At 35.6% G+C, this 12,856-nt stretch overlaps 1 protein-coding gene across 1 annotated transcript; it reads left to right on the forward strand.

The window, feature by feature from the left end:
• The first annotated feature begins 11,173 nt into the window (after positions 1-11,173).
• On the forward strand, positions 11,174-12,856 carry LOC114184598. The gene is made up of 5 exons (XM_028071915.1): positions 11,174-11,192; positions 11,498-11,955; positions 12,076-12,129; positions 12,215-12,349; positions 12,431-12,856. Exons 1-5 carry the CDS (start codon positions 11,174-11,176, stop codon positions 12,854-12,856), a joined length of 1,092 nt encoding a protein of 363 aa, XP_027927716.1.

The raw sequence follows: 12,856 nt of genomic DNA on the forward strand, positions 1-12,856 counted from the left end.
AGCATACCGTGTTGGACGATATTTTGAAGTATTGGTCGAATCAGTGTTGAGGATGTCTAGAAAAGACATCATATAGTGTCGGAGTTCATTGTGAGTGGTGCAAAGTGAAGTGTGAAACGACATTGTTAAGAAAACAAAATGGCGACTCTGAAACCCTAAACCCTTCTAACAGAAAGTGATATTGAACATTATAATCAAAAAAACAATACAAAAACTTTCAAGAACCAATTTGCAAAAACACACAACATACATACCAGCATCGGCGACTATAAGGCTTGATAACGCAGGCAGTGTGCAGAGGCCACTGCGATGACGCACAATTGTTCGACAGCATGAGGGCACGATGATGACAGAGCTTCTGGGCGAGACAACATTAGGACTTTGATTTCGCGAATGCTCGAGAGCTGAGGTTCGATCGAGATGAGATTTATCAAAACGCGAAATTTTGTGTGAAGGAGGGAATTTCTGTAATGAGTTTTTTTGCAAAAGGAATCCGTGGGAAGTTTAATTTCCCACAATTTTATTTTGGCATTTTCTGCTTAAAAGTCTTTTGCAGACGATTACATGTTATTATTTAGATTTTTCACGTTTACATTCTTGAAAAACTTATAATTATTTTAAAAAAAAAATAATAGAAAATATTTAATGAAAAATATATTTTTTATCTATGAAAAAATAAATCTATGAAAAATATGTTTTACTCATAAAAAAGTACGTGAAAAATAATATATGAAAAATACACATTTTACACATGAAAAAAAAAATTGTGTAAAACTAATACATGAAAAGTACATTTCTTATCCAAGAAAAATGAAAAGTACATTTCTTATCCAAGAAAAAAAAAATGAGAAACAATGCATAGGAAATACACTTTTTACCCATCAAAAAATTGTGGGAAATAATGTGGGAAATATACTTTTTATTTGTTCAAAAATTTCGTGAGAAATAATCTATGGGTAATTAAGATTTTTTTTATATTATCTCTACATTATCGAGTTTGTCTTATGCAATTAGGTAAAGATAAACACAGTTGTAGTTTATCTCCCATAAGTGTCTCACAACATGTTTCATCTCCTGATATGATTCTATATAGAAAAAAGTATGATTGTTTTTTTAATTTGAATCTTCGATAAGTATAACAAAAATAAATCAGATAATAACTTGAAATAAGACTGGGATAGGGATGATACAATCTAGCAGATTGATAAGTTAAGTAAAGATTCGTCATAAAGATGTTAGTTTTTTATAAGAATTGGAGTTCTAAACCAAGAACCAAGAGAATCTTCTCTCAAATAATGCAAAGGCATATAATATGACTCAAAAGTGTTTACATTAGCTTTTTCACTAGTTCAGTTTGGGGGATCTACATCGCGTTATATGCTTCGATTTTTGCAAAACCAAAGTATACAACGACACAATGGCATTTTTGTAATTTTTGCCAACTTTTTTGCCTCGGTTCACTTAATAACTGAAGCAGCACATTGTCTTCTGCTTCGATTCCTCAATAATCAGTGCCAAAAGGCCTTATATACATCGATTTTACAGTCCTGAAGCATAAAAGTTGGTTAATATTTCAAAAATGCCATTGGAAGCGTGTTTTTTGGCCTCAGGTGGTGAGGAACTGATGCCATAACGTTTAATTAGGGTTCAAATTCATGAGTGTAGTATTATTCTTTCTCTTCTTCTCATCCACATCGTTCTCTTTATTGCACCTCTCGTGCCAACCGTCGTCGCTCTTCCACACTCTCCCTACATGGTGGCTAGCTGAAGACGCGAAAAATGTTGTGTTTTCCCCCTTTTTTTTGCGTTTTGTATAATATTATTGCGATTTGGGTTGTTGTTTTGTGTTTTGTTAAGGTTTTTGTTTGTTTAGCTTTTTGTTATGCTATTTTTTTATTATCTCTTATGTTTTTGTAAGATTGTAATCAATAATGATGTTGTTAGACTAGAAACCCAGGGATGACTTGCTTCACAGGTAAAGCGTAGTCGTGATGCTAGATCGAAGTTTGGCTCCTAGCTAAATTCTGGCAAACAAGTCAAGTTTGTCGATGATTCAATGGCATTGGATATGACTAAGAAGGAAGTAGAAATGGCCAACAATTTTGAGTGGCTTGATCCTTCTTGAATCAGGGATGCTAATGGAAGACGACCAAATAATCATTTGTATGACAAGACGACTCTTTATATTCCTCAAGAAGTTTTGACAAAATTTTAAGCATCACAAAAACGGTATTTGAGTGTCAAATGTAAATATATGGATGTTGGGCTCTTTTTAAAGTGGTTAGTTTTTCAAGCTCTTTGAATATTAGTTTCTTAATTCCCCTAAATATTGTAGTTTATTTGGTATTTTATGCATAACTATCGGGAAATAGTAGTATGTCGCAATTAATGATCAATGTAGGGAAAATTTTATGAGCTTTATGAAATGGATGTTGGTGTATTTATTATGCTCAATGTGGATTTTGAATTTTGTGCACAATAAGATCATTATAGCTAATTCAGCTTAGAATGGACGGTGTTAATTCTCAAGTTAACTTTTTGTGCGCTTAGTATTTTGCTTTCATTGTAAAGGTATAAGGTTGGATAAGTGGTGCAATTAGAGACATCTAAAGCAGTAAAAGCTAGGGGGCTAACTTTGTATGTTTTCCCATCCTTGCAGTTGTATGGCTAAAGTAAGGATGTTTGGCCCCGGTTTATAAGAAAACTGAAGCTAAAAACATCATCTAAATTAAAATAAGTTACTAAATTAGTTGACATATGGTCTCGGTTCCACCCTTGACTAAAGCCAAATAGCCACACATATGGTCTTTATTGTTTGTTGAACCGAAGCAGAATATGGAATTTTTGACTTCAGTTCACAACCGAAGCCAAAAGTTAACCCTTTTTACCTCCCCTTAATATGCCTCGATTTTGGTACCACGACAAAATGACAAAAATAACTGCGGCCAAAACTCTTTCCTGCACTAGTTTTGGTACCTCTATATTTAAGCACATAAGTTTAAGAAAACCTAAAAACCCTAAAAAAAAGTCCAAGCCCAAAAACATAAAAACATAACTAATTTATAAAAGAAAGTCTAAAGCTCAAAAACATAGAAACATAAATTAATTTCTAAAAGAAAGCCCAAAGTCCAAAAACAAAGAACCATAAACTAATTTTCCTAAGAACTATTCTCCAAATGTGCTCCAAGCTATACTCTTCATATCCTTTGAATTTCTAGTTACTTGTAACATTGTGAACTTTGAATAAATTTGTTTTTCCAATCTCTTGCTCATTGTCCTTATCATATATAGGTCATTTAATTATAAAGGCTCATCAAGTTTTTTTGTATGAAATCTAGGGATAATCCTCTATTATTCCCTCTTTCTTGAAGTTTACCCCATAATCTTCTGGTACATCAACAACGTAAGCATTGTCATTTATTCTTTTAAGAACTTGAAATGGTTCATCTCCCCCTGGTAAAAGTTTTTCTTTTTAGAAGGAAATCTCTTCTTCCTAAAGTGAACCAAGCACGTTCGTTGTCACAAACCCGATCTATTTCTCGGGCTTGATCCAACCAACTGTCGATCTCGTCAAGAACCGTCTTGAGGCGCTGGAACCTTTCTTGTCTCTTCTTCCTCCCTTGGTTAGCTTTAAAGGCTAACTTTTCCATCTTTTTTTTCTATTCGAGCCTTTACCTTTTTATACAAGTTCTTGAAAAAATTAGCTTTGGCTAGTTCATCTTTGATAGTCATAGAATCATTATTAGGTAAAGGTAACAAATCTAATGGAGTTAAAGGACTAAAACTATATATTACCTCAAAGGAGACATCTACGTAGTAGAATGAACTACCCTATTATAAGCATGTTAGAGTTAATTGACAAATTAAGTCTATTATGTGACTCATTTAAAATATTATGATAGGCCCAATTATGATTCAATAAAATATAAGGGCCTATTGGTTATTATGAGAAATGATAATAAAATAAAATAAAGATAAAATAAAAACCAACTTGATGGACGTTGGTTTATAAAAGGAATTGGAGTTTTGTCTCTAGCCATAAGATTTTTTCATAGTAACTCATCAAGAGCGTGTGAGAGGAGAAAAGAAAGGAAAAGAGATATATTGGGAAATTGTGGTTAGAGAGCACACAAGTTACAAATTGAAGAATGCATACTCACATGATCTCTTATGGATTAGTGCTCTATTATATTTTATTGTGTGAGAATCTTAAATCTTAAAGATTCTTAACTATTTTATATGTGGTATCAAAGCATGTGTTGTAGGATTTATGATTCTCCAGTTATGTGATGATGTTTCCCTAATAAGATAAAACCCTAATTAAGAATTTAGGATATTTTTTGATGAACCCTAATTATAGGATTTATGGGTTTTTATGTTTTTCGCTTCCTATAATGATATTTATGAAGATGTTCCTCTATAATTGAAATGTTATGCCTATTATAACATCTCGGTCGGATATTACTATTTTAAATAAAATAAAACGCATTTAATAACCAAAGCTCTTTCCCAAAATGCGGGAAAATTTCAAACTTTATTAAAAGCACTAAAAGACAAAATCCATAAATGCGTTCAACGCCTACAAATATAAAACAATTTTTAGTAACTGAGTACAAAAATAATCCATAAAATAATTCCATGTAAAAATTCCCATGCTAACCCCACTCCGACTCTAAGTATCCACGTGCTCACCTACATCAACATCTGCTCCCATGTAACGAGTTACATGATCATCGCCAAACACACACAGAAAGGGTGAGCTCAAAATAAAAACGCATTACAAGGTTGTAGAGTCAACAACACCAGGTGAAAATTTTTGCTCAGAAGATGAGATTATGAGGATTACTGATGATCTACTGTTTCATCATTAACCAAGTCAGTTGCAATAGTAAATGCTTCAGATGCATCTTCGAATACTGTTGGCTCTTCAACTACACTTAGTTCCTCCATTGTATTATCCTCACAACTTTGCTCTTGAAAATGATCATTTGTACTCATATCCTCATAAACGGGTACAACTTTATATTCACATTGCGCATCATCAACATATCCATCAGTAGATATGTTTTTGTGAGAATCTTTAATTTCTTCATCAACTTCAGCAACATCCTTAATATGTCCGTCAGTAGACATATTACTATGACAATCATTATATCCATCAATGGACATCACCATTCTTCCTTCTCTTGCAAGGCTCAAAAGGAAGACCCAATGCGCAAGCATGAGATGAAGAATGGTCTAGAAAAGAGGGATGGCCTAACCAAAGCTAGGGGTAGTACCCTTAGAAAGGATGGAACAATAGCTCATAAAAGGGAGGCGCAAAACCTCCCCCAAATTAAGTCAAGCTCCATCTACAAAGGCTTAAAGAATTTGTGGTCAAATTCTCTCCAAGAAGGGGAGGATGATGAAGGATTGACCCCAACTAAGGATGGAGGCACATGCTTAAGAAGAATAAGCAATTTTAGAAAGGAAGTTCACTAATCCTTCATCCCTTTCATTTGTGTTTGTTATTTTTGATTCTCAAAGTTGACTTAGTTGAATCAACTTTAGTTGACTTGTTGACCTTTGACTAGGTTTCACTTGTTGACTATAGTTGACTTGACTTAAGCCAACATGCTAATCTATGTTTATTTGCTTTGTAGGTTAATTAGGAGTAAGAAATCAATGCTAGGTGGTGCATGGTGATTGGGGAACATAAATGATGTGGAGGAGAGAGTAAAGCAAAGGCATAAAGCATAAAGTAAAAGGCATGAAGCAAGTGTACGTGTGTCACTTTGGTCTCCTTTGTTTTTAGCACACTTTGGCCACTTTTTGGAGACATATGAGACATATTTTTTGTCTCCTTTTGTGCTAGAACGAAATTAGCCTTGCACACATCATAGTTAGCTCTTTTGTCTCTCATTTTTGTAACCTTATTTGACCTAGTTTCTAGAAGCTAGGGTTAGGTTTTTGTATAGACATCCTTAGGTATCTTTTATTTGCTTAGAGGCCCCTAAACTCTTCTATATAAGGGGTGCTCCTAGACATGTAAAAGGGTTGAAGATTTTGAAGTAAAAACACTCTTGTGCCTTAACCATTTGTGAGAGTTTCCTCCCTTGGGAGTGAATACTTTTAAGCCTTATCTTGCATAGCAAGTGGCGACACATATCCACTCATCTTCAAGGTTGCCATGGCTTCTAGCCTAGCCTTGTAGTGGCGTGCTTCTCACATTTTTACCATTTCTTTCCTTTTCATTTTATGTTTTCTTCTTCCTTTAATTGTTCTTGGTTTTTTATGGTTTATGTGCTTTCCATTTCCTTTTTATTTTGAATCAATCCATCATCTTCTTCTCTTGAGCTTTGTGAAAGGAACCTTCACATCTAGATAGCTTGCTATCTTAATGTCCAGTGGGAATTTCACTTAGCTTTCTTAATCAACTCATACCATATTCAATAATCTTAAAAAGGAACAAGATAATCCTTCATCATCTTCCACCATCTCACGTGGACAACTTCCATGCCATTTCTAGTGCCGCTGCAACTGCGATCGAGGTTCTTGACTCTACCTCTCCTTCCTCATGAAATTAGAGGCATCCGCTGCTCTTGAAAATGTCGTCGATGTTGCGCCTGCAACCACCACCATGAATGTCGTTGCTGCCGCGACCAAAGTGCGTCGACGCAACGCTTGCCACCACTACCGTTAATGTCGCTGCTGTCGCAACCAGTGCGTGTCACTAATAGTGTCAACCCCCTTCCCTACGTGAGGGTTTCTTCTTAGTCTAGGGTTCGCGCGCTTCGCAGCTAGCACATTGTGCCTATTTCGGCATTGTACCTCCTCATCGTCGCCATTTGTATCTAGACGCGTCGACGATAATGCCACCAGTGATTATCGCTTCTCCCTTTCTCTGTTTCAGATTTGCATTTGGGTGGAAATAATTGCGGAAGATGGTACGTGAATGTTTGGGGGTTGCTTGGGTATCTATTCTTTGATTTTATGCAGGTGAGAGATGAAGGTGATAATTGAGGGACGGTGGTTTAATTGGAAGAAGGTTGGAGGAGATGAATATAGGTGTGATCGATGATAGTGTTGGACGTGAGTTGGCGATGGGGCTTGGGAGGAGGAAAAAAGATAGAGAAGGTGTATTCGTGGATTGTGGAATAAAGGGAAATGAAGATGAGATGAATGAAGGACATAAGAAAAAATGATGTTGTGATGAGTGTGGAAGGAAGTAAACAAAATAACAACAATGCTTAATTCAAACCAATCTCAACGCATACATTCATAAGCATCATCATTAGACAAAGCTAACAGAAGTTAAGCCGCTAAAGACACTTACCTTGAAGATGAAATCCACTGCATCAATCACGGCTTCGCTACCTTCTGGTTGTCAAATCCCCCTCACTGTGTTCTCTTCCTGAATGTGTAATCCCCTGAACCCGTGGGTGGAGAAGTGAGGCAGTTTTTTTTCTTTTGTTGGTGTCTTCCTCCCTCTTTGTTCTGCTCTCTTTTTCTCTGTCCCTTCCAACCTCGAGACATAGGATAAGGTTGAAAGCAGATGTTGTTTCCTGCTCATTCTGCCATCATCACCATTGTAACACCCCAATTTTGGGATGTCATGGAAAGTTAGAAAATTATTGCGTTTAACGGAAAATGATTATTATGGAAAATGTACTAATAAAAAAACTTATAATTTAATTTAAATTACGTAGTTCAAAATGTTAGCTTGTCAAAAAAACTTCCAATAATAATTGCAACAAAAGAAAATTACATAATTTTCAGTATTTGATTAAAAATAACTAAATATTTATAAAAACTCCCGAGTTCATCACAGCCTCTCGTCGATCTACTCCATGCCAAAAACATATGCATTATCATCTGTTCCCATATAACACACACGTTATACGATCATCGCACATTCATGAAACACACAAACAAATAGGGGTAAGGTAACCATAAACAATGATATATAAAATAATTTCGTAAATAAAACACTGAAGCACTATGATCACAATCAATCTTTGGTTTGAACACACCACCCTTGAAATCCAATCATAACATCACATTCATCTAAATCTTCACACATAGTGATCATAATTAAGCTTTGGTTTTCCACGGCCTCTCACCCCACAACAACATCTAGTTTCCTAAAACAAATGGTTCGATGTGTCCCACTATCGCAGCCAGACTGTCTCCCTTATTCCTCAAGGAATTATGAGTAAAAACGTCGATGCATCGCACATCGGGCACTATACTCACAACGAGCCGAAATAAGGTGAACCATTTTCCCCTCCCCACTGCTTCACACAGGCAAGAGGGTACAACACTCGAACTAATCCTCTACCACTACTTCACGCAGGCGAATAAGACCCTTTCCACTGATTCACACAAGAGAAAGGGTCTTCACTTGGTTCCTAGGTACGAAAAACCTTATACAACACTTAATTCCAACAAGAGTCTTCAAGTAAGGAAAAACACTCCCAACATGCATCACATGAGATTCCATATTACCAACAAAATACACATCATCACATCATGCATGGAAAATAAAGTTCCATAACATAAACCCATCAACTTATCAAACAATACATTCATACAACAAATCCAACGAGTGGTTTCCAAACCAGAAGAATCATCAAATAGCTAAAGCACAAAGCCACCATTTTACTTGTACAACCATACAACTTGAATATTACATATAGCCAAGCAAAAGACATAGCATTGACATTGCAACTATGGCTATATAACTCATTATTAATAAAATAACCATCATACTATATAAGTCCAAAAGTAAAGCCAAACCACACACTCATCTCATCAATGGTCACCAACACATTGAAATATAACACAATTAATAAAACCAAAATAAAAAGCACCAAACAAAAAGTATGAGAATTTAAATAGAACCAAAAGTTGTCATACATGATTTTGAACATGCAATATAAATTCATAAAAGCCACAAGTGAGTCATAGATATCCAAAAAAAATAAACAAGCTATAAAGTTTGTGGAACAAAGCTAAAGAAAAGAAGACTTAGGTCAATGGAACACTAACGCAACCCATATGTCATGCATACTAAACCAACTCAAAAGTCTTGAAGCTTTAAATATACTCTCTTATAACTGGCAAAAGATAGAAACGCGTGGTTTGCATGCATTAAAGATTGAACCAAAAAGGTAAGTTGGCCATGTTCTTAACCTTTAACGTTAATCATAAGAAAAACCAAAAGTTTTTAAAGAATGAAATAGGATGGCTGCACGGTTGCACTACAAATTAGCTAACGTAAAAAAAAATAAATGTCCCATAAAAAGATTAATTGCCTTAACCAAAAAAATCCATGCATTCACGTGGTTGAAGAAAACCAAAAGCAAATGGACCTCATTTACGTGTGGTATACATAAACCAATGAAATAAAACAATATTGCATTACGTGAAGGCTGCACCATGGTTTTCTACCAACAAACCAAATCTTGATTTGTAAAATAAAAGGAAAACAAAAACGGCCCTACCATGCTAAAGTCAAATTACCAAAAGAAAGAGAGAGAATTATGGCTAAGAAGAAGAAAGAAACGTGAAACGTAAATGCTGGAACCAATGCCACATGGATTTCAAAAGATGAAGAAAGAGAATAAACAACTAGACTACCTCATCATGCAACATCCCGAAAGGTAGAATGTGATAGTAATATATTTCCTTACATTATGATTACGTGGTTTGCACTCAAAGATTAAGACATAGAGATTAAATTTATATGTGGTTGTGGTTTCCATTAGACAATTAAACATGGAACCAAAACACTATGGAGACCCATTCCAACACTGCAACTTTCTTCGCATGAAACCCAAAAGCTTAAAAGGAAAACGATTTAACCTTGTATGTATATGGTCCATGATCTTTACCAACTAATATACTGTACCAAAATAAAATGATAAGAAACAATGTGATAAAGGCTACACACACTAACTTAAAACCACCAATCAACTCATGCATGCAACCAAAACTACACCCACAACAAACCAAGCTTAGAGATAAACGAAAGGAAACCAACCCTATGCAATTATCATTATGATGCGGAAAAAAGTAATGAACCCTGAAAGAAACCTCTGCACAACATATAACAAGTCCATTCCCACTTAAGGTCCTCCATAAACACCCAAGCAAAAGAAGAAAAGAAAGAGAAATTTATGGCTTTAGAATAAAAGTGTGGCTACACCAACAAACAAAAGAAACAGACCCCAACCAAAGCATACGTGCGGCGTAAACCGAAACCAGAAACTGTGCTATGCACTTAATCTCAACGTGAAAGCAATAAAACACATGCATCCATGGCTAGCATCACACATAGCGAACATCAAGATCAAGCAAGAAAGCAAGGAGAACAAAAATAAAATGTAGCTTCCCCTACACATGCATATTTTTCCTGTTTCATTCATCAAACAAACAACAAGAAAACAAGAGAAGAAGAGAAGGTTGGCTTCCCCTACCTGGAGTTGGTTCTTTACTAAGCATTTCTCCCGCAACCTCCTCTTTCACTCTCCATGTTTCTCCAACTCTTCTCTCCCTCTCATCTTTGTCTCACATCTTAGAAACCCTAAAACTAATATATCTCCTTTCCTAAAATCTTATCTTTTTGTCTATAATTAACATCTTTAATCTTTTCTATTAATATTTAAAATTAAATATTTCAGTTAATACTTTAAAAACAAAGAAAAATAAAAACAACCCAACGTCTTGGTTGTTTGACCGTTCTTTTATTTTCTTCAAATAGGGCAACAACAAGTGAGAATTGTATGCAACAGTAGCATGCATTAACGAAAATGATATTCGAGCATAAAATTCGAACTCAATTTTGACATGGGTGACGTGGCACCCTTTTTTTCTCTTTTTTTACTTTTTTTAAATCAAACAGAAGCCATGGTCACGTGCGCGGAGGTTATGTTCGAATAAACAGAAATGGAGAGAGAAAGTAACACAAAATGCAAAATTTGGTAGTTTTGGTGAGAGAGGGAGAGAGAAAGGCGATCGGAGTTCGCTTGAGATAGAAAGTCGGAGTAGAGGCAGAGGAAGGCGTTGCCGGAGAACAGGTGTCTGACCAGAACTCATCGATGGCGTAGTATTCAGGGTTAGTGCTATTTTCAGAAGACGGCCACTAGGGCTTCCACAAATCGAAGATTTCCGGCACACAACAACGAGCACGATGGGTAGAAACGAGCACGGTGAGTAGAAACCTTTTTCTAGAAAAAATGTATTTGTTAATGGTTGATTTTTTAATAACCGCTTATATGGCAGAAAGTGTGCGATTTGAATTCCATTTTACTTATCTGTAGGGTTTCCCAATCATGTATTGAGGTTTTGGTTGAGTAAAGTGAAATTTCCATTTGGGTTTATTGCTGCTTTTGATTTTATCAGTGTACAAAACAGGGCAGTTTGGGTGTTGAAATAATTGATTGAGGTGGTCAAATAATTGTTCATTTAATGTATATAATATTTGTGAAAGTCGTAACATTATGATTTTTTACAGATATGTATTTTCGTCATTGCTGTAAAGCGAAGTTTATTGGTGCTTTGAACGAAAAGTTAACTGTGGCACAAAAGGAGTATATTGCAAGCACCCCGTTTTGGTGGTTTGCGATGTTAAAGCAATCATTGAAGATAAGTAGAAACGTTTTATCTCAGTTATGTAGTAAATGGGTTGAAAGAATGGGTGGTTTTGATGTTGGTGGTGAAGTGGTGGACTTTAGTTTATTAGACATTTGTTTAGGGTTAGGATTGAGGGTGGTCGGTGAAAAAATTGATTTAAATGAGGAAGTTGTGGAGAGTGAGACGTGGAATACTTTTGGGCGTCAAAGAGTTGATGTTAAGTTCATATATGATTTTTTGATGAAATTTGATGATGATGTTGGTGATGTTGAATTATTTTGCAAGCTATATGTTGTGTTAGGAATATCAGAGTTCTTGCTTGCAAGTAAAAAGGGTTGTGTTTTTCCCGTTATTTTTAAAGTTGTTGATGACATGAAAAATATTGGGAAATATAATTGGGGTACATTAGTGTATGAGTATTTGGTGTTTAGCTTGTGTAGTGCTTCGTTGGCGTTGTAGAACGAACCAAGTCGATTTGAGTTTTATGTGGTTGGATGCGCGTATTTGCTTGAGGTAAATTCATTTATTTTTTGTAATGTTGTTTACATATGGTTTTTATTTTCCATAAATTGATTTTATTAATGATTTTTGTTTTCAGTTATGGTCATTTGATCATTTGGTTGTTTGCCAATCAACGTTCAAGTGTAAGATGAACTTGTTCCCACGATTGTTGTATTGGATGAATGTGAGCGTGGGTGACAAGGTCATGAAGACTGCGTTTGATTACGACATGGTTTGGACGTGTTTAACTACATTAGTTATGTTTGAAATCTGTAAGGTTTTATTGAACTCAGACATGTGTTTTGTTGTGTAGGCTATTGTTGATATGGCGGTGTCAAAGGAAGAACTTGATCATGCTATTGTAAGAGAAGCATTTGAACATTTCGGCACTGAATACAAAACCCAAGATTTGAAGGACAAGGAAGAGCTAGAGCGTTTGGTACAACATCATGAAGTAGAGATAGCTGATTTGGAACAATCTATGTCTGCATTGGATGAGTTGGTTGCAAATTGGAAAGGTCAACAGCCGAAGGATGAGGTCCGAGATGAAGTTGGTGATGATGTTTTCATTGATCCACGTGCATCTGTAATGAGTGTTGAAAAAGATGATGGTGTACAACAAAGCAATATGTATGACCGTATGAAGGCCCGACCTAGGATGCGATTCAAGAGTGTTGCCACAAAAACACCATATTCTGTTTATGGAAAGAAGAAGTTGAAATCACTGCAAATTGGTTGA

The sequence above is a fragment of the Vigna unguiculata genome, chromosome 5 (genome assembly GCF_004118075.2).
Source record: "Vigna unguiculata cultivar IT97K-499-35 chromosome 5, ASM411807v1, whole genome shotgun sequence".
Lineage (NCBI taxonomy): Eukaryota > Viridiplantae > Streptophyta > Magnoliopsida > Fabales > Fabaceae > Vigna > Vigna unguiculata.